This window comes from Narcine bancroftii, unplaced genomic scaffold (genome assembly GCF_036971445.1).
Source record: "Narcine bancroftii isolate sNarBan1 unplaced genomic scaffold, sNarBan1.hap1 Scaffold_248, whole genome shotgun sequence".
Taxonomy (NCBI): Eukaryota; Metazoa; Chordata; class Chondrichthyes; order Torpediniformes; family Narcinidae; genus Narcine; species Narcine bancroftii.
In genome coordinates, this window is record NW_027211983.1 from 127,441 (window position 1) to 147,459 (window position 20,019).

Here is a 20,019-nt window from a genome sequence, read left to right on the forward strand (position 1 = left end):
CATCCACAACCTTTCCTTTGTCGACTTTTCTACGAGATGTCTTGAAAGAAATCAACAAGATTTGTATGTGATGGGACGGGAGGAGAGGGGGCTTCACTCTGTGTCCCACCCGGGAGTGAGTGACGGGACGTGAAGAGAGGAAGTTTCACTCTGTGTCCCACCCCGGGAGTCTGTGACGGGACAGGGGAGAGGGAGCCTGATTACATGTGACCTTGGGGCAACGGATGTTTGCAAGTTTGAGGTTTTGATGCACGACCAGGTGCAGGAAGTAATTTCCGATGTTAAACAACGAGATGTGGGAGGTTGTTAGCTGCGATCTCGAACTTTACCTCCTCTAAATCTCTCCAATCTCAAAAAAGAAGCGATCCGTGGGCACCATTAAACCTTCGAGCTACCTGCCACGTTTCTGGGCCACGAGACCTCCTGAGACTTCCTTCGAAGACTAGAGGTACCAGGCTTGGCATAGTATTCGGTGTAACATCTCAACACCGCAGGGAGACAGTTTCAATTGTCGAGCTGTAGAGGTTCCAGAGATAGGGAGGGGTGTAGGGGACCAGAGGGGTTTACAGAGACAGGGAGGGGTGTAGAGGACCAGAGGGATTTACAGAGACTGGGAGGTGTGTTGGGGACTGGAGGGTGTAATAGAGACAGGGAGGGGTGTATGGGGAAGGAGGGGGTTACAGAGACAGGGAGGTGTGTAGGGGATCAGAGGGGGTTACAGAGACAGGGAGGGGTGTAGGGGACTGGAGGGGATTATAGTGACTGAGAGGGGTGTAGGGGACCAGAGGGGTTTACAGAGACAGGGAGGGGTGCAGGGGACTGGAGGGGCTTACAGAGACAGGGAGGGGTGTAGGGGACTGGAGGGGGTTACAGAGACAGGGAAGGGTGTAGGGGACTGGAGGGGGTTACAGAGACAGGGAGGAGTGTAGGGGACTGGAGGGGGTTACAGAGACAGGGAGGGGTGTAGGGGACTGGAGGGGATTATAGTGACTGAGAGGGTGTATGGGACCGGAGGGGTTTACAGAGACAGGGAGGGGTGTAGGGGACTGGAGGGGGTTACAGAGACAGGGAGGGGTGTAGGGGACTGGAGGGGGTTACAGAGACAGGGAGGGGTGTAGGGGACCACAGAGGTTTATAGAGACTGGGAGGGGTTTAGGGGACCGGAGGGATTTACAAAGACTGGGAGGTATGTTGGGGACTGGAGGGTGTAATAGAGACAGGGAGGGGTGTATGAGGAAGGAGGGGGTTACAGAGACAGGGAGGGGTGTAGGGGACCAGAGGGGGTTACAGAGACAGGTAGGGGTGTAGGGGACTGGAGGGGTTTACAGAGACAGGAAGGGGTGTAGGGGACTGGAGGGGATTACAGAGACAGGGAAGGGTATAGGGGACCAGAGGGGTTTACAGAGACTGGGAGGGTGTAGGGGACTGGAGGGTGTTACAGATACAGGGAGTGGTGTAAGGAACCTTATTGTGGCCTAATTAGACTTTGTTGAAGCTGCGGAGCTTGTTCCTGTCTGTTTGGGTCTTGGCAAGGCTCTTTCTTCTTTTGTTGTGTCCCAGTGAGGCCTCGTTGATGTGGGAGTGCCTTAATGAAGCACAGTCTTGCCTCAATGAGGCCTAGTTGGGCCTTTTTGTGACATCAGACATTGTTCAGTTTTGTCCCCTTTTTTTGAAGCCCACACAAGCCTTGTGGAGGCCTAGTCTAATCTTGTTGAAGCAGTGGGCTGTGTTGATACTTTGTTGAGCCTTGTTGAAGCCTAGTCTGGCATTTATGAGGCCTAGTGGACCTTGTTGAGGTCTAATCAAGCCTTGTTGAGTCATAGTCAAGACACTAAGCTTAGTTAGGCCATATTGAGGCCAGTTTGAGGCCTTGAGTCTTGTTGAGGCCTAGTCCAGCCTAGTTGAGATCTGGTCATGCCTTGTTGAAGCTGTCAGGCCTTGTTGAAGATCAGTCGAGTCGAGGCTTAGTTGGGCCTTACTGAGGCTAATTGAGGCCTTGTTGAAGCCTTAGGCTGTTGAGGCCAAAACAGGCCTCATTGAGGTCCAGTTGATCCTTTTTGAGGGCCTGGATCTTGCTGAGGCCAGATTGGGCCTTGAGGAGATGGTGATCTGCCATTTAATAAATCCCAGCCTCAGCAGAAGTGTTCAATGCCCAGGCAATCAAGATGAAACAGGGGCTCCTGTTTTGAAGGGTCCTGAATCCTTCCTCACTGACCTCCCCAGGCCACAGAACAAATTTAATTCCCACATTCCATCTTCCCATTAACAAATTTTCCATTACACATCAAGAAGAGGTCTACAAAAACTGATGTTAACTTCTTTTGAGGTCCCAACACCCAGGAGTGTGTAACGGAACAGGGGGAGAGGGAGCTTCACACTGTGTCCCACCCCAGGAGTGTCTAACGGAATGGGGGAAGAGGGGGCTTCACTCTGTGTTCCACCCTGGGAGTGTGTGATGGGACGGGGGGGAGAGGTACCTTCACTCTGTGCCTCAGCACAGGAGTGTGTGATGGGATGGGTGGAGAGGGAGCTTCACTCTGTGTCCCACCCCAGGAGTGTGTGACGGGATGGGGGGGAGAGGGAGCTTCACCCTGTGTCCCACCCCAAGAGTATGTGACAGGATGGGGGTAGAGGGGGCTTCACTCTGTGTCCCACCCTGGGAGAGTCCTGTCTGATGAATATCTCTCTACTTGCAGATGGAGTCTGTGGATGCCGTCTCTGTTTGCTGGATACTGTCTTGGTTTATCCCCTTTTGGGTTATTGCGTTGGTTTGTATTCGCTGCCGAGACCGGGTTCCAGGTTTGTTCCATCACCAATCTGTTAGGTAGGGGCATGAACACAGGCCAGAAACACTTGGTACCCCTTGGTTTATGCAGAGTTATCATCAAGAAGAAACATCTTGAAAACCGAGGAATTTTGACAGTCGAGAGAGCGAGGCACAAACTTGAGAGAGATATTCACAGGTCTTTTGAGAGTCTGATAAGCAGACGGAGGATGTTGTTGTGAGAAGCTGAGAGAAAGATTTACCTTGTCCCTAGGGCTTTTGAAAGTCAATTGACCGGAGGTGGGAGCAGGTAATCGGGAGAGGTTGAGAGAGACGGTTGAGAGTCTGATGTGAACACAAGTCACCGTGAAAGGTTGGGAAAATGATTTGCAATCCCCCAACGAATTTGACTGCTGAGTAAGCGGGGTGTGGGGTGGGGGGGTGGTTATGTGAAGAGGAGAGGTTTGAAAGCTCTAGAATCCCAAGGGGGTTTGACAATCAAGTAAGGAGAAGAGGTTGAATGAAAATCTAGAATTCTGAAGGGTTACAACAGTTAGGTAAGCAGGGGGGATGGTGTTGCAAGCAATCAGAAGAAGTTGAGTGGGATATCTACGGTCTGGAGATCTTCTGGCAGTCTGATAAGTGGATAGAGGTAGTTCTCGTGAGGGGTTGAGAGAAAGATTTACAGCACCCCTCCCCCAAGGCTTTCAAAAGTTAAGTAAGCGGGAGGAAAGATTGTGCAACATCTTGGATCCCATTGGTGCTCGACAGTCAAGTGAGTGGAGGCAAGGGTCCTGTATCCCGAAGGGATTAAGAAGTGGGAGATTAAGGGTGAAAGGGGAGAAGTTTAGGGGGAATGTCTTCATCCAGAGAGTGGTGGGGGTGTGAAATGAGCTGAGGAGGTGAATGTGGGCTCAATGTTAACATTGAAGAGGAATTTGGATGGGTACATGGATGGGAGGGTACGGAAGGATATGGACTGGGTGCAGGTCAGTGGGACGTGGCAGCATAATAGTTCAGCACAGTCTAGAAGGGCCAAAGGGGTCTGTTTTTGTGCTGTTGTGTTCAATGGTTCTATGGTTTGAACCACAGGGAGGCAAATCATCAGGAGAGGTTGCGAAACATCTTGGATCCTGAGGGGTTTTGACAGTCAAGGGAACGAGTCAAGCCTTGAATGGGGTTTCGACAAAGGGTTTCAACAGCTGATTAAGCAGGGAGAGCAAGAAACGAGGAGAGATTGTGAGACATCTTGAACCCCAAGAGGGTTTGACAGTCAAGTAAGTGGGAGGGGGGGGGAAGGTGTGGAGAGTTAGTATGGAGAAGAGGATGGGTGAAACATCCAGATCCCTGAGAGGTTTTGACAGATGAATAAGTGGAGAGAGTAAGTAATCAGGTGGTTAAATATCTTGAACCCTGAGCGGTTTCGACAGTCGATTAAGCTGGGGGAGCTAGTAAGGAGGAGAGGTTGAGTGAAAATCTAGATTCCTGGGGGGGTTTTGACTGTAAAATAAGCAGAGACGAGTAATTATATTAAATAATTAAGTGAAACATCTTGAATCTCAGGTGCTTTAACAGTTTAGTCAGCAGAGCGGGCAAGTATCAGGATGTGAAACATCTTGAATCCCAAGTGAATTAAGTCAATTAAGCAGGGAGAGGAAGTAATCAGGTTTGGTGAACCACCTTGAACCCTGAGTGATTTCAACAGTCGTCAAGCAGGGGGGAAACCATCTGTCATTTGGATTCTGAGGGATTTTGGCAGTCAAGTAAATGGGAGGGAGGAGCTAGTAACGAGGAGAGATTGGGTGAAAAAGTAGAATCCTGGGCGGTTTTGATTGCTAAGTCAGGCAGGGAGTGTAAGTAAATCCAGAGAGGGTGTGAAATATCCTGAATCCTGAGCGGTTTTGACAGTCGATTAAGCGGAGGTAGGGGTGGGGGTGGGAGCAAGCAATCGGGAGAGGTTGACAGAGACATTTACCGGCCTGAGGATATTTCAGAGTCTCGTAAACAGATGTCATCGCAAGAAGTTGAGAGAAAGGCTTGCAATCCTCCAGGGGTTTTGAATTTGAGCAAGTGGACAGTGGGAAGCAAGAAAGGAAGAGAGGTCGAGAGAAACATCTTGAATGCTGAGGGGTTCGACAGTTGAGTAAGCAGGGGAGCAAGTAACAAGGATAGGATGAATAAAAATGAAGAATCCCAAGAGGTTTTAATGCCTCGTAAGCAGGGAGAGGACATAATCAGGAGAGGTTGTGAAACATCTTGAATCCCGAGGATTTTCGACAGTCGATGAAGTAGGGGAGAAGAGGTTGTGAAAAATCTTCATTTCTGAGGGGTTTTGACAGTAGGTAAGTGGGAGATTAAGTAGTCAGGAGAGGTTGTGGAACATCTTGAATCTCAAGGGATTTCGACAGTTGATTAAGCAGGGAGAGTAATAATCATGAGAGGTTGTGAAACATCTTGAATCCCGAGGGTGTTTTGACAATCTAGTGAGTGGGGTGGGGGGTCGGGGGGGGGTGGGTGGGGATAGTCAGTTTCCAGGAATAGGACGAGACCCTGAACTCGGGAAGATGGGGGTAGTGGGTGGGTGGTAAATGGGTCGAAATGTTTTGGGTTCCAAAAGGGAAGCATATGGGGGTGGGGGGAGCTTCGACAGGGAGGAGGGGAGATTCCTCCTGGGGGAAAAGGGGCAGAGACTAATGAACTGAGGGATGGGGGGAAGGAACCTGCTCTTAGATAGAGGGGTGGTCTGGCGAGTGGCAGAGGTAGTGACACATACTTCATAGGGAATTGACCAAATTCAAGCCTCTCCACCATTCCCGTCTCGAGGGTTGGGATCAAGGCAATTAACAGCTTTGATTTAACAGGGTTATTTTCCCTCTCTCTACACCTTCCCAGCTCTCCATCTTCCTCTCTCTTGCCTCTGACCCTCCTCTCCTTATTTTACCTCTCTCTCTTCCCTGTTGCTCATTCCCTGACCTCCCAACCTCTCTCTTCCCCTCTTTCCTACCTCTCTCCCCTGTATCTCACCCCCTTCCACCTCTTCACCTCTCCCTTCTCCCCCTCCTCTCTCTCTCCTGTTTCTCTCTCCCTGACCTGCCCCCCCCTCTCCCCATATCCCTCCCCATCTCTCACCTTCTCTCTAATCCCCTCTCTCCCCCTCTCTGCCCCCCGTCTCTCAATCCCATTGCTCCCTCTCTCTGCCCCATTTCTCTCTCCCCGCCTCTACCATCTCCCTCCCAATTTCTCTTCCCTCTCTAATCCTCTTTCTCTCCCTCCTTTCCCTCTCTTTCTCCTCCCCCACTCTCTCACCTTCCCCCCTCTTTTCATCTCTACCCAGCTCTCTCCCCTTCTCTCCCACTCTCCCCTTTTCTCTCCCCCTCTCCATCTCTCCCCCTCTCTCTTCTCTCTCCCCCTTCCTCTCCATCTCTCCCCCTCTCTCCTCTCTCTCCCTCCTTTCTCTCCCCCTCCCCTTCTCTCTCCCCTCTCCATCTCTCTCTCCCTCTCCATCTCTCTCCCCCTCTCTCTTCTCTCTCTCTCCCCCTCTCTCCCCCACCCTCTCCATCTCTCCCCCTCTCCCCTTCTCTTTACCCTCCCCTCCTCCTTTATTCCCTCTCTCTCCCCTTCTCTCTCCCCATCTCTCATCTCTCCTCCCTCTCTCTCCCCCTCCCCCTCTCTCCCACACACCAGCCACTCTCCCTCCATAGACAATATCTCATCCATGTCTCTCTCTCTCTCAGCTCGAATACCAGCAGCAATCGACAACAAGTGAGTGTTAGGTGCAAAGGATTTGGGGAGGGAAGTGGGAAATGGGAGGAAGAGGGGGTATGAGAGGGGTGAGGGAAAGGTGGCAGAGAGAAGGAAAGAGAGGGGGAGAGGGGAGGGGGAGAGAGGGAAGAGAGGGAGGAATGGGGGAGAGGGGGAGACAGTGGGAGGAGGGAAGGGGAGAGAGAGGGGGGAGAAAAATGGAGGGAGAGAGGGAGGAAAGAAAGGGAGGGAGAGAGGGGAAGAGAGAGGGGGTAGAGAGGGAAAGAGGAGATGGAAAAAGAGAAGGAAGAGAGGGGCATCCAGAAGGGACAGAGAGGGGGTTAGGATGGGGAGAGAAAGGGAGGAAGAGAAAGGGGGAAGGGGTGAGGAGAGAGGTGGAAAGAGGGGGAAAGGAGAGAGAGAGAAAGAGGGAGGAAGAAAAGAGGGGGGAGAGAGGGGGGAAGAGAGAGGGGAAGGGAGTGGGGGGAGAGTAGCGAAAACTGGTGCCAGGTTGAGAGCCGGGGTGTGGACTACAGTGTTGGAGAGGGGAACCCACCCTGGGGGCTATAAATGTCCTGCCTTTGTTCACTGTTTGTGCAGGAACGTTAGTGGCTGCCCCAATGTGTCAAGTTTCACTGTCATAAGACCAACCAACTGTGAGTAATCCCCAGTCCTCCCTCTCCCCCTGCACCCCCCCACCCCCAACCGCCCGGTCACACACTCCCAGGATGGGACACAGAGTGAAGCCCCCTCCCCCCAACCCGTCACACACTCCCGGGGTGGGACACAGAGTGAAGCTCCCTCTCCCCCGTCCCATCACACACTCCCGGGGTCGGACACAGATTTGGTTTGAATGTGATGCGAGTTCATATTTAACAGACATGCTTTTCCCTGACAGATCAAACACCCATGACCCCAAATTTTTTATTTATGTAAGTATAAAATTTATTGAAATGAATGTGTGAACTGTCCCAGAATAGACGGATTGCCTCAGCTAACCCTCCGAACTCCCCGTCCAACAGACCCCAACAGACTACAAGTCAGAGAAATTCTGTCGAGAAGGAATCTGATTCAGGTGAGGGGGGGGGGGGGAGAGAGAGAAAGAGAGAGAGAGAGAAGGAGGGAAGGGTTAAATGAATGGGAGGTGATGGGGAGGGAGAGGAAGAGGTAGGGTGATGTTGAAAGAGGAAAGAGGAGTGATGAAAAGTGGGAGAGGGGAGTGGGAGAGAGATAGGATTGAGAGGGTTGAATGAGGGGGAGAGAGAAGTGGGAAAGCACGGGGGCTATAGGGGGTAAGAGAGTGTGAGAAGGGAGAGAGAAGGGGGAGGGAGAGTGGGAAGGAGAGAAGGGAAGAGGGGGATAGAGGGGAGGAGAGAGGGGAGAGAGAGTGGGAGAAAGGGGAGGGGGAGGGGGAGAGAGTGGGGGAGAGAGATGGGGGGAAGAGTGGTTTCAATCTCCAGTTTGATGATTGTCTCCATTACAGAATTTTATCCAAATTACGAGAATACGGATGGAAAAGGTGAGTGAGGGTGGGGAAGGGGAGTACCACGAGGTGGACGAGGTACAGGGATGAGTTGGGTGGGGGGGGGGTTTCTCAACCCCATAAAACCTTCCATCTCTTCACAGACAGCAGTGACGAAGATCCAGACTTAAACATTGCAAGGAACTACATGTAAGTCTGTGACGGGACGGGGGGAGGGAGCTTCACTCTGTGTCCCACCCCGGGAGTGTGTGACTGTACTGGGGCGAGGGGATTCACTCTGTGTCCCACCCAGGGAGTGTGTGACGTGAAGGGGGAGAGGGGGCTTCACTTTGTGTCAAAGGTGAGGAAAATTGCTGTCGGTGGAGAACATTCCAGTGACTACTCCTCTTAGCAACAAATATATTGTATTGGATGATGTTGGGGAAGATGGCCAGTCTGAGGTTGGGCCAGGGGAGCCAGCGGTGCAGAATGGAAGGAAGAGGGACAAGGTGGTCATTGGGGACTCCATCATCAGGGAAACTGGCAGAAGGTTCTGCGCACCCGACAAGTATTCTCGCATGGTACGTTGCCTTCCAGGAGCCAAAGTGCGGGATATCTCAGACGGGGTTCATGGTATTCTGAGAGGAATGTGTGAGCAGCCAGACGTCCTGGTACACGTGGGTACCCATGACATTGACAAATTGAGAGAGGAGATCCTGAAGATGGAATACCGTGAGCTAGGACGGAAATTAAAAAGCAGGACCTCCAGGGTCATAATCTCAGGGTTGCTACCTGTGCTGCGTGCAGGATGGGGCAAAAATGAAAAAAATTGTAAGTTAAATGTATGGCTGGAGGATTGGTGCAGGGAGCAAGGTTTCGGGTTCATGGATCATTGAGATCTCTTCTGGGGGAGACATGACCTCTACAGGAAGGATGTGTTGCACCTGAATCCAAAGTGGGTGAATATGCTTGCAGTAAGGTTTAATAATGCTGTTGGATATATTTTAAACTGAATTGGCAGGGGGAGGGGAACCAGACATATAGGGAACTGCATAGGAAGGAGAAGGTTGGGGTAGCTCCGATAGACTGTGAAATCTCAAAGCCAGAGGGAGCAAAGGGGGATAGGAGAGTTTCATAGAGGGTGTCAGGCAGCATTTTGGAGAGAGCAGGGTGGTACTGTTTCAAGGTATTGTATATGAATGCACAGAGTATAAAGAATAAAATGGATGAGCTTGAGGTGCAAATGGGCATTGGAAGATATGATGTTATCGAAATAACGGAGACATGGCTGCAGGAGGGACAGGATTGGGAAATTAATGTTCCAGGGTATATGTCCTCTCGAAAAGACAGAAAGTTAGGTAGAGGAGGTGGAGTGGCCCTGATGGTGAAGAATGAAATTCGGGTGCTGGAAAGGAAAGACATTGAATCAGGTGGAGTAGAGTCTGTTTGGATAGAGGTGAGAAATTGCAAAGGCAAAAGAACCATAATGGGGGTTATATACAGACCTCTGAACAGTGGCTCAGATGTGGGAATCAGAATAAATAAAGAATTAAGAATGGCATGTCAGAGTGGTAGTGATACAGTAGTTATGGGCGACTTCAACTTGCAAGTGGACTGGGAAAATCAAGTAGGTGTGGGAAAGCTAGAGAATGAGTTTATTGAATGTCTCCGAGATATATTCTTGGAGCAGCTTGTGATGGAACCTACCGGGGGAAGTCGATTCTGGACTTGATACTGTGCAATGACATGGAGTTAATAAGGGACCTTGAGGTAGGGGAGCCATTAGGTAATAGTGACCATAATATGATTACTTTTAATCTACAAATGGAAAGGCAGAAGAGAAGGAAGTCAGAAACATTAGTGCTACAGCTAAATAAGGGTGACTATGAGAGAGGAGCTAGTCAAAATAAAATAAAAAGGGCAACTGGACAAAAATGGCAGGTATTTCTAGACATTTTTTTACAGGATTCAGAAGATATTCATCCCAAGGAGCAGGAGAGGCTCTACGAAGAGCAAATGCCAGCTGTGGTTGACAAAGGAGATCAAGAGCAGTATCAGGTCTAAAAGAAATAAGTATAAGATGGCAAAGCAGAGTTGGAGGCCTTTAAAAACCAAAAGAGAGAGAAACTAAGAAAGTAATTCAGGAGGGGAAAATGAAGTATAAGGGTAAATTGGCAAGTAATATAAAATGGAATAGCAAAAGCCTCTTCAATTATGTTAAAAGGAAGAAATTGGTTAGGCCCAAAATTGGGCCCTTAAAAATGAAGAAAGGTGAAATTATCAATGGGAACATGGAGATGGCTGAGGAATTTATCAAATACTTTGCATCTGTTTTCATCAAGGAGGATATAGGTTATGATCAGATAAGGGGTAGGGGGTCAAGCAGTATCTAGGGACTTGGTGAAATTACCGAAGGAAATAGAGAATCTGATGGACAATCAGATCCAGAAGCAGGTGGTTGTGAGCAAATTGTTAAACTGAGGACTGATAAGTCCTCAGGGCCTGATGGGCTGCATCCCAGGGAGCTTAGAGGTGGCTCTGGAAATTGTGGAAGCACTGGTCGACATTTTCCAAAGTTCTTTAGATTCGGAGGAAGTGGCTGCAGACTGGAGAGTGGCTGATATTGTACCACTTTTTAAGAAGGGAGGGAGAGAGAATACAGGAAATTATAGACGGGTCAGCTTGACGTCGGTGGTGGGGAATATATTGGAATCCATCATTATAGGAGAAATAGCAGAACATTTATAAAGGAATAATAGTATCGGAGCTAGTCAGTGTGGGTTCCTTAAAGGAAAATCTTGCTTGACTAATCTCTTGGAATTTTTTGAGGACATAACAAGGAGGGTGGACTCGGGAGAGCCAGTGGATGTGGTGTACTTGGACTTCCAGAAAGCCTTTGATAAAGTCCCACACAGGAGGCTGGTTAGCAAAATCAAGGAGCATGGTATCAGGGGTAGGGTGTTGTCATGGATAGATAGTTGGTTGAGAAATAGGAAGCAAAGGGTGGGAATAAACGGGCCATTTTCTGATGGCAGGATGTTATGAATGGGGTCACACATGGGTCAGTGTTGGGCCCTCATTTGTTTATCATTTATGTAAATGATTTGGATGAAGGGATTAATAACTACATATACAAATTCGCAGATGACACTAAACTGGATGGTAGTGTGAAATGTGAGGAAGATGTCAGGAAATTACAGGAGGACTTGGACAGGTTAGGGGAGTGGGTGGAGAAATGGCAGATGAAGTTTAATGTGAGAAAATACGAGGTAGTCAATTTTGGAGGCAGAAACAAGAGAGCAGAGTATTAGTTAAGCTGTGGAGTGGGGTAATACAAAGGGATCTGGGCGTACTTGTTCACCAGTCATTGAAAACTAGCGTGCAGGTTCAGCAAGCGGTGAAGAAGGCGAACGGTATGTTGGGTTTCATAAAGAGGGGATTGGAGTATAGGAGTAGAGAAGTCCTCCTGCAGTTGTACAGGGCCCTGGTGAGACCTCAACTGGAGTATTGAGTCCAGTTCTGGTCCCCATGTTTAAGAAAGGACATACTTGCTATAGAGAAAGTGCAGCACAGATTTACAAGATTTGTTCCCGGGATGGCAGGATTGTCATACGCGGATAGGTTAGAAAGACTGGGATTATATGCGATGGAGCTTAAAAGGATGAGGAGAGACATGATTGAGGTATTTAGGATTATCAAAGGGTTTAACAGGTTGAAATAAGAGCACAGGACCAGAGGGCATAGTTTAAGAATACAGGGAAGGCCATTTAACACAGAAATGAGGAGAATTTTTTTTTACCCAGAGAGTTGTGGATCTGTGGAATGCATTGCCACAGAGGGTAGTGGGGGCGGATTTGTTGGATAGATTTAAGAGAGAGTTGGATAAGGCTCTTGTGGGCAGGAGAGTTAAGGGTTATGGGGATAAGGCTGGGATTGGTTATTGTAAGGGAAAGATCAGCCTTGATCCGATAAATGGCGGTGCTGGCTCAACGGGCCAATTGGCCTATTCCAACACCTATTGTCTATTGTGTCCGACCCCAGGAGTGTGTGATGGGTTGAGGGGAGTGGGAGCTTCACTCTGTGTCCCACCACGAGAGTGTGTGATGGGAAGGGGGAAGAGAGAGCTTCACTCTGTGTCTCACCCCAGGAGTGTGTGACGGGACTGGGGGAGAGGGAATTCACTCTATCCCACCCCGGGAAAGTGTGATGGGATGGGGTAGAGGGGGCTTCAATCTGTGTCCCACCCCAGGAGTGTGTGACAGGACTGGGGAAGAGGGAATTCACTCTATCCCACCCCAGGAAGTGTGATGGGATGGGTTAGAGGGGGCTTCACTCTGTGTCCAACTCCGAGAATGTGTGACGTGATGGGGGGAGAGGGAGCTTCACTCAATGTCCCACCCCAGGAGTGTGTGATGGGATGGGGGGAGAGCGGGCTTCACTCTGTGTCCCACCCCAGGAGTGTGTGATGGGACAGGGGAGAGGGGACCTCACTCTATTTCCCACCCTGGGAGTGTGTGGCGGGATGGGGAGAGAGGGGGCTTCACTCTGTGTCCCACCCCGGGGGTGTGTGATGGGAAGGGGGGGGTAAGGGGGCTTCACTCTGTGTCCACCCCGGGAGTGTGCGACAGGATGGCAGGAGATGGAGCTTCACTCTTTTTCCCATCTGCTTTGACAGAGAAGTCCTTCCTGATGATATTCCTGCCTTGGGAATGCCACTTCCAAACACTGGAGATTCCCAAATCGATCGTAACAGCTGTGGTGAGTGAAGCCCACGGAACGTCCCCCTCACCAGGCGAGGGAGTGAGGGAACAGGGAGGGATCGAGGCTAGAGAGGGGGAGAGAGTGTGGGGGGAGAGGGGTGGGGTAGAAGGAGAGAGGCGGAAAGGAGGGAAATGAGGAGGGAGGGAAAGTGGGGGGGGGTGAGTGGGGAAATGAGGTGAGAGAGAGGGGGAGTGGGAGCATTGGGGAGAGAGGGTTAGGGAGAGAGAGTGAGAGGTAGGCAGGAGAGGGGAGGGGGAGAGAATGTGGAGAGGGGGTGTAGAGAGTGAAAGTAGGGGGGATAGGCAGGAGAGGGAAGGAGATGGAGGATAGAGGGAGAGAGGGGGGAGAACCATTCAAGTGTAAAATACAAACCATCCCAAAACCCGTCTGAGCTCTGGGGTGATCCCCTTCCTGTCCCCTCATTTTGGGCTAGTATGTGTGTGAAGGGCAGAATGGACTTTGACACTCCCCCTTCCGACAGGAACCATCGCTGAGGACTACGAGAACCTCAGGGACCAGCCACTCACTGACGGACAAGGTGAGGGCACTCTTTCTATTCCCCCTCCTATTCCACTCTGCGTTCTTCAAATGTCGCTCATCTCATCTCCCCTCTGCTATCCCACTCCCCGTCCATCAGAGACCACTCATCTCTCCCCTCCCTGCTATCCACTCTCTCATAATATGGTGAGCCCCTTCATTCCATCTCGGCCTGCGATACCACTCCACCCACCGAGCAGCTCAGACCTCTCATACTGCTATCCCACACCCCAGGCAATGAGGAGATCTCTCATCCCCACATCTCACTGCTGCCACTGCTCCCCAATCTTAATTGGAGGTCATTCATCCCCTCTCCTCCCTGCTGTCCCACACACTGAACTCCTGGCCCAAGTATGTTTACCCCATTGCACTCCCCAAATACCCCCGATCCCACCCTGTTCCTCTCTCCCCACTCTCCTACCTCTGAACCTGTCCTCTAATCGTCCCACTCCTGAACCCCTTCCTTGTCCTCCCAAACATTCCCTACGAACCCCATTCTCCGAATCCTAGAATTGACCCACTGTCTCCCATTGTAGATGGGAGTTCCAACTACGTCAACATTGAACACATGAATGAAGGTAGGTGGGGTAGGGGCCATAATTACACCCCTCCCTGTCTCTGTAACTCTTCCAGTCCCCTACACCCTTCCCTCTCTCTGTAACCCCCTCCTGTTCCAAACACCCCTCCCTGACTCTGTAACCCCCTCTGGTCCCCTACACCCCTCCCTGTCTCTGTAAACCCCCTCTTTCCCCATACACCCCTCCCTGTCTCTGTGGTAGTGGCCGCCAATGCCCTGTCTCATTCGCAGAGGAAGAGGTGATGGGAGAGGAAGGAGAGGTGGAAAAAGCAGAGGAGGATGAGGAGGAGGAGGACGAGGACGATGAGGAGGAGGATGGATCAGACTACGTCAATTCCTCCAAGTGTGTGGCCAGGAATTGAGAACCATGTGAGTGGCGGTGGGTGAAATGCCCAGATCGGGGTCAGCGTATGTGGCAGCTCAGAATGGGAACACTTTCCTAATTTGGGACTGTCCCACACAGGGGCTGAATGGCCTCCCTGTCCCAACATTCCACTGCTCTCAGAGGAGTGGGGGCTCGATTCTCTCCCCTCTCTCTGCCCCCACTTTCCCCTCTCTCCCCATCTCTCTCTCACCACCTCTCTCTTCCCCCTCTCTCACTCTCCCTCACACTCCCCCCTCACCCCCTCATTCTCTTCCCCCTCTCTCACTCCCCCTCTCACCCCCTTATTCTCTTCCCCCTCTCTCACTCCCCCTCTCACCTTCACTCCCTCATTCTCTTCCTTTTCCCACCCTTCTCACTCCCCCTCTCATCCCCTCATTCTCTCCCTCCCTCCAACCCTCTCTCCCCCTCATTCTCTCCCTTTCTCCAACCCTCTCTCCCCCCTCTCTATCTCTACCCTCGAACTCCCTCCTCTTTCTCCCTCTTCCCCTCTCCCTCGCCCTCTCTCCCCTTCTCTCGCCCTCTTTATCTCCCCTTTTCCCGCTCTCTCTCTCTCTCCCCTCTTTCCCTTCACTTCCCCTCACTATCCCCCTTTCTCCACCATCTTTCCCCTCTCTCCTTCCTCTCTCTCCCCCATTCTCCCCTTTCTCTCCCCCTCTCTTGTGCCCTCTCTCCCCTTCTCTCACCTCTCTACCCCTCACTCTCCCCCTCCCTCTACCACGTCCCTCCCCTTCTCTCCCCTCTCATCCCCCTCTCTCCCCTCAGTCTCTCTCCCCATCATTCTCCCTCTCTCTTTCTCCCACCCCCTCTTTCACTCATTCTCCCCCTCTCAGACCCCTCTCTCCCCTCGGTCTCTCTCCCAGTCATTCTCCCTCTGTCTCTCCCACCCCCTCTTTCACTCACTCTCCCCCTCTCAGATCCCTCTCTCCCCTCAGTCTCTCTTCCAGTCATTCTCCCTCTCTCTCTCTCACCCTCTTCCCCTCTTTCACCCACTCTCCCCCCTTCCCCTCTCTCCCCTCTATCTCTGCCATAGTTCTCCCTCCTCTCTCTGCCCCTCTATATACCACCTCCCTCCCCTTCACTACCTCTCTCTTCCCACTTTCTCCCCCCTCTCACTGTTTCTCCCCTCAGTCTCTCCCCACTCTCTTTCCCTTCCCATTCTCACCCTCTCCCATCCCTCTCCCCTTCCCAGCTCTCCCTCACTCACTCCCCTCTCCCTCTCGCCATTCACTCTCTCCCCATCTCTCCCCCCTCTCTCTCCCACTTTACCCCCTCTGCCCCTCTGTCTCTCCCCCTCTCCCTGCCTCTTCCCCCTTTCTCCTACTCTCTTCCCTTTCTCTCCCCGCTCTTACCCCTGTCTCTCCCCCTCATTCCCTCTCTATCCCTCTCACTCCTCTATCCCCGTCCTCAATCTCCCCCTCTCCCCCTCTCTCTCTGTCTTTCTCCCCACTCTCCCTCATCTCTCCCCTCTCCCCACCTGCTCTCTCCCCCTCTCATCTCCTCTGTCCCCCCTCTGTCCCCCCTCTGTCCCCCCTCACCCTTCTCTCCCCCTCTCTCTCCCCATCTCTACCCCTCTCTCACATCCCCTTCTTCTTCCACTTCTCCCTCTCTCTCCTCCTCTTTCCCCATCTATCCCCCTCTCTTCCCCATCTTTCTCCCCTCTCACCCCATTTCTCTCCCCTCTCGCTCCCCGTCTCTACCCCCCTCCCCACTTTCTCCCCTCTCCGACCACCTCTTTCCCCTCTCTCCCCATCTCTCCCCTCACAATCCCTCTCTCCTCCTCTCCCCCCCTCTCATTTCCCCCCTCTCTCCCCTGTCTCTTCCCCTTTCCCCTCTCTCTTCCCCTTCCCCCTCTCTCTCCCCTTCCCCCTCTCACCCCTCTCACCACCTGTCTCCCCCTCTCCTTGTCTCTATCCCCCTCCTATCCCTCCTCTCTCTCCCCCTCTCTTCCCCATCTTTCTCCCCTCTCACCCCGTCTCTCTCCCCTCTCGCTCCCCGTCTCTATCCCTCTTCTCCCTCTCTCCAACTCTCTCTATCCCTCCTCTCTACCCCTCTCTCCCTCTCCCCCTTTTCTCCCCTCTCTCTAACCACCTCTCTCCCCTCTCTCCCCATCTCTCTCCTCTCCCCTCACTCCCCCTCTCCCCTCCTCTCTCTTCCCTCTCTTTCCCCCCACTCTTTCCCATCTCTTCCCCTTCCCCCTCTCTCTCCCCCTTCCCCCTCTCACCCCTCTCCCTCTCACCACCTGTCTCCCCCTCTTCCTGTCTCTATCCCCCTCCTATCCCTCCTCTCTCCCCTTTCTCTTCCCCCCCCCTCTCTCTCCCCCCTTCCCCCTCTCTCTCCCCCCTTCCCCCTCTCTCTCCCCACGGACCCCCTTCCCCCCCCACCCCACAATACTCTCTCTCACTGACACACTCTGTTTTTACAGATCGGATTTCTCTCCCTGCAGCAGAATTCTTCAGGGATGCCCCATTCGATTGGAACGTTGTTGATTCCTGCACAACAGGACACTTACATTTGGTTGACGATTTCCCTGAGATAACTTTTTTTTTGCTGTGTTATCTTGTGTGTTGTGTTGTAACTGGGTGTGAACGCAGCAGATTGGGGAACGGATTGTCATTGGGGATGAGGGGATGTCGCTAGAGGGGAGGAAAGAGGAGAGAGCGACGGGAGAGTGGAAAGAATGGAGTGGCTCGAAAGCGATTCTATTCTCCTCAGACTATCTCCCCTTTCCCCTTTCTCTGCCCCTCTCTCTCCCCCTCTCTTTCCCCCTCACCCCGCTCTCCCCTTTCCCTTACCCCTCTCCCTTCCCCCTCTCTCCTCCTCTTTCTCTCTCCCCTCTCTTCCCCTCTCTCTCCCACCCTAACCCCCTCTCTTCCCCTCTCCCCTCATTCTCCACCTCTCTCCCTTCTCTCTTTCCCCCCTCACCCCTCTCACTTCACCCCTCTCTCCCCTCTCCCTTTCCCCCTCTCCCTTCCCCCTCTCTCCTCCTCTTTCTCTCTCCCCTCTCTTCCTCTCTCCCCTCTCTTCCCTCTCCCCTCACTCTCCACCTCTCTCCCCTCTCTCCCCCCTCTTCCCCTCCCCCTTCTCCCGCCTCTCCCTACACCCCCCTCTTTCCCTCCAACCTTTTCCTCTGCATCTCCCAGATCTGCTCCTCCCGTTTGACCGTGTACATATCTGTGACCTTCCCATTGCCCTACTTCCTCTGCCATTCCCCTCCCTTGTGAACAGCACCAAGGAGCATTATCCCCTCCCGATCCGGAGCCCCTCTCTCCCTCGACTTTGCCCCTGCCTTATCTCCATAGTGGACCCAGTTCTGGGGCTTGACCGCAGCCCGGCCCCCTGGGTCCAGTCAATTCCAATGGGGCTACAGCATGACCTCTAGGACTCAGTCAGTCCCTTAGGTCACAGCCTGTCCCACAAGGTCTCAAGTCATTCCGCCAGGCCACAGGCTGTCTCACTGGGCCATAGACTATCTTATTAGGCTCCAGACCAGCCCCACTAGGTTTCAGTCTGAGCCGCTAGGCTACAGCATGACCACTAGGCTGCAGCCTGATTCACTAGGCCACAGCCAGTACTACAAGACCCAATCCTGACCCCAAGGCCCCAGCCTGTCCCATTAGACCGAAGCCTGACTTGTGGGTACCAGCCTGACCAACTAGGCCTGTCTGATTGCGAGGCTCCATCCAGTCCCACAGCCCCAGTCTAAATCCTAGGCTGCATATAGTCCCACTAGGCCTTGGCCTATACCCTTGGGCTCCAGTCAGTCCCAGTTGGCCCCAGCCTATCCCACTAGACTGCAGTCTGACCCACGAGGCTGCAGGCCACCTCCCCCCACCCCCCCCCCACCATGGCCTCAGGTCTATTCGTTCAGGACTCCCATGGATCCTAATCCTACCATTTTGATGGCGAGAATGGGCCTGCAAATCTCCTTGGATTTGTTTCCCGATTCCTTTCCCTGTTTTTGTAGGGGATTGGGGTGGGGGGTAAGGGAGGGGGCTTTAATTCAGGGTTCAAGCCTGGGGCCTAAAGGAGGAGGTGGGGGATGGGGGAAAAGGGAGGGAGGGAGGGAATGCGGCTCTTTGTAAATAAATCTCTCAAACCTCGCCTTCAGCCTCTGTTTGGTGACATCTTTCTTCCCATCCCACTCCCTACTGGGGAGATCCCTCAATCCTGTAAGTGCTCCCTCCTTTCCACACCTCCCCTTCCTGAGGGGAGGCTCCCTCACTCCTGTCCGGAGGCTCCCTCCTCGCCATCCCTTTCCTCCTCAAGGGAGGCTCTATCCTCACTGGACCATCTCTCCTGGGGACCTCTCTCCCTCCTTTCTGTCAGGAGCTCCCTCACCATCCCAGAGTCCACGTGCAGACTTCCCTCCTCTCTGCTTCCACCCCACCCCCCCATGGCGCTTCCATGCCCCATCCCCTCCCTCACAGCATCCCAAGGGAGCTCCCTCCTCTCCATCATCCCACCCATCCCCCTCCAGTCTCCCCATCCCCCATCCCCATCTCACACCCATTGACCTCTGCGCTGGAATCAAGGATTGCCTCCGAGCTGGGACCAGGGCCCCCCCTTTCCTCCATGCTGCGATCATGGGTCACTTCTTCCGCACTGGGACCGCGGGATGCTTCTGAACTGAGACCACAGGTCACTTCCTCCGAGCTGGGGATTGCGGGTCATTCCCTTTGAGCTGGGGCCTTGTGCATCTTCCTCCAAGGACCTCCTCTGAACTGGGACCACGACTCATTTCCTTCATGCTCGGACCACGGCCTCCCTTTTTCTGACTTGGGTCTGTGAGCTGCCTTTTTCCAATCTGGGACCAAGGATCTCCTCTGAAATGGAACAGAGTGCCCCCTTCTCCAAGCTGGGACCACAGATCTCCTTCAAAACGAGACAACAGACTCTTTCCTCTGAGCTGGGACTAAGGATTTCCTCAAAGCTGGGACCAGGGACCTCCTCTGAGCTGAGACCACGACTCATTTCCTTCATGCTCGGACCACAGCCTCCCTTTTTTTGACCTGGGTCTGCGAGCTGCCTTCTTCCGATCGGGGACCAAGGATCTCCTCCGAAATGGAACAGAGTGTCCCCTTCTCCAAGCTGGAACCACGGCTCATCTCCTTCAAAATGGGAAAACAGACCCCTTCCTCTGAGCTGGGACTAAGGATCTCCTCTGAGCTGGGACCAGGGACCTCCTCTGAGCTGAGACCATGGGTCCCCTTCCTCTGAGCTAAGACCAAGGATCCCCTCCAAGCTGAGGCTGCAGGCCTTCTTCCTCCATGCTGGGACCACTCTTCCTTCCCTTTCTCTGAGCTGGGACCAAGGGCCTCCTCTGAGCTGGGATCACAGGTGAATTGAGGAGAAGAGGGAGAAGAGAACGGGTGAGAGGGAGACCTTCCAGGCATTCCTAAAACCACAAAAGGTGCGTGGAAAAGCTAGAGAGTTGCCCTCTCCCACACCACCCCCCCTTAGGGGTTGGGAAAGGGGTGACTGGTTTGAGGGGGAGGGAGGAGAGGGGTGACAGAGGGAGGAGAGAGGTGCGTGGGAGCAGGGCAGAGGATGGAGGGGTGGAGAGAGGTGTGGGGGAACAGGGGGAGAGGGTGGGGGAAAAGAGAGGAGGGGAGAGGAACTCGGGGTATGGGGGTGGGAAGTGTTTTGACTGGAACGAGATCCTGGCAGCAGTTGAAGGTGACTTGATTCTAGCATAGAACACCTCAGCACAATACAGGCCCTTTGGCCCTCGATCTTGTGCTGACCCATATATTCATTCTACTAAACCCTCCCTACCCTATAATCCTCTATTT

General features: G+C 52.8%; 1 protein-coding gene across 3 annotated transcripts; it reads left to right on the forward strand.

Annotated features, from left to right (window-relative positions):
- The first annotated feature begins 252 nt into the window (after positions 1–252).
- LOC138750744 (linker for activation of T-cells family member 1-like) lies at positions 253–18,226 on the forward strand. 3 transcript variants are annotated; one of them, XM_069912861.1, is made up of 13 exons: positions 254–448; positions 2,697–2,799; positions 6,499–6,526; positions 7,097–7,161; positions 7,404–7,437; positions 7,528–7,580; positions 7,989–8,024; positions 8,132–8,177; positions 12,643–12,725; positions 13,210–13,266; positions 13,802–13,843; positions 14,074–14,211; positions 16,650–18,226. In XM_069912861.1, the coding sequence occupies exons 2-12, from the start codon at positions 2,697–2,699 to the stop codon at positions 14,202–14,204; spliced, it is 678 nt and encodes a 225-aa protein (XP_069768962.1). In that variant the 5' UTR covers positions 254–448; the 3' UTR covers positions 14,205–14,211; positions 16,650–18,226. The 3 variants fall into 3 exon arrangements, with proteins under 3 accessions (XP_069768964.1, XP_069768962.1, XP_069768963.1); XM_069912862.1 differs by having other exon boundaries at positions 7,106–7,161; XM_069912863.1 differs by lacking the exon at positions 7,989–8,024 and having other exon boundaries at positions 253–448.
- The last annotated feature ends 1,793 nt before the right edge of the window (positions 18,227–20,019 follow it).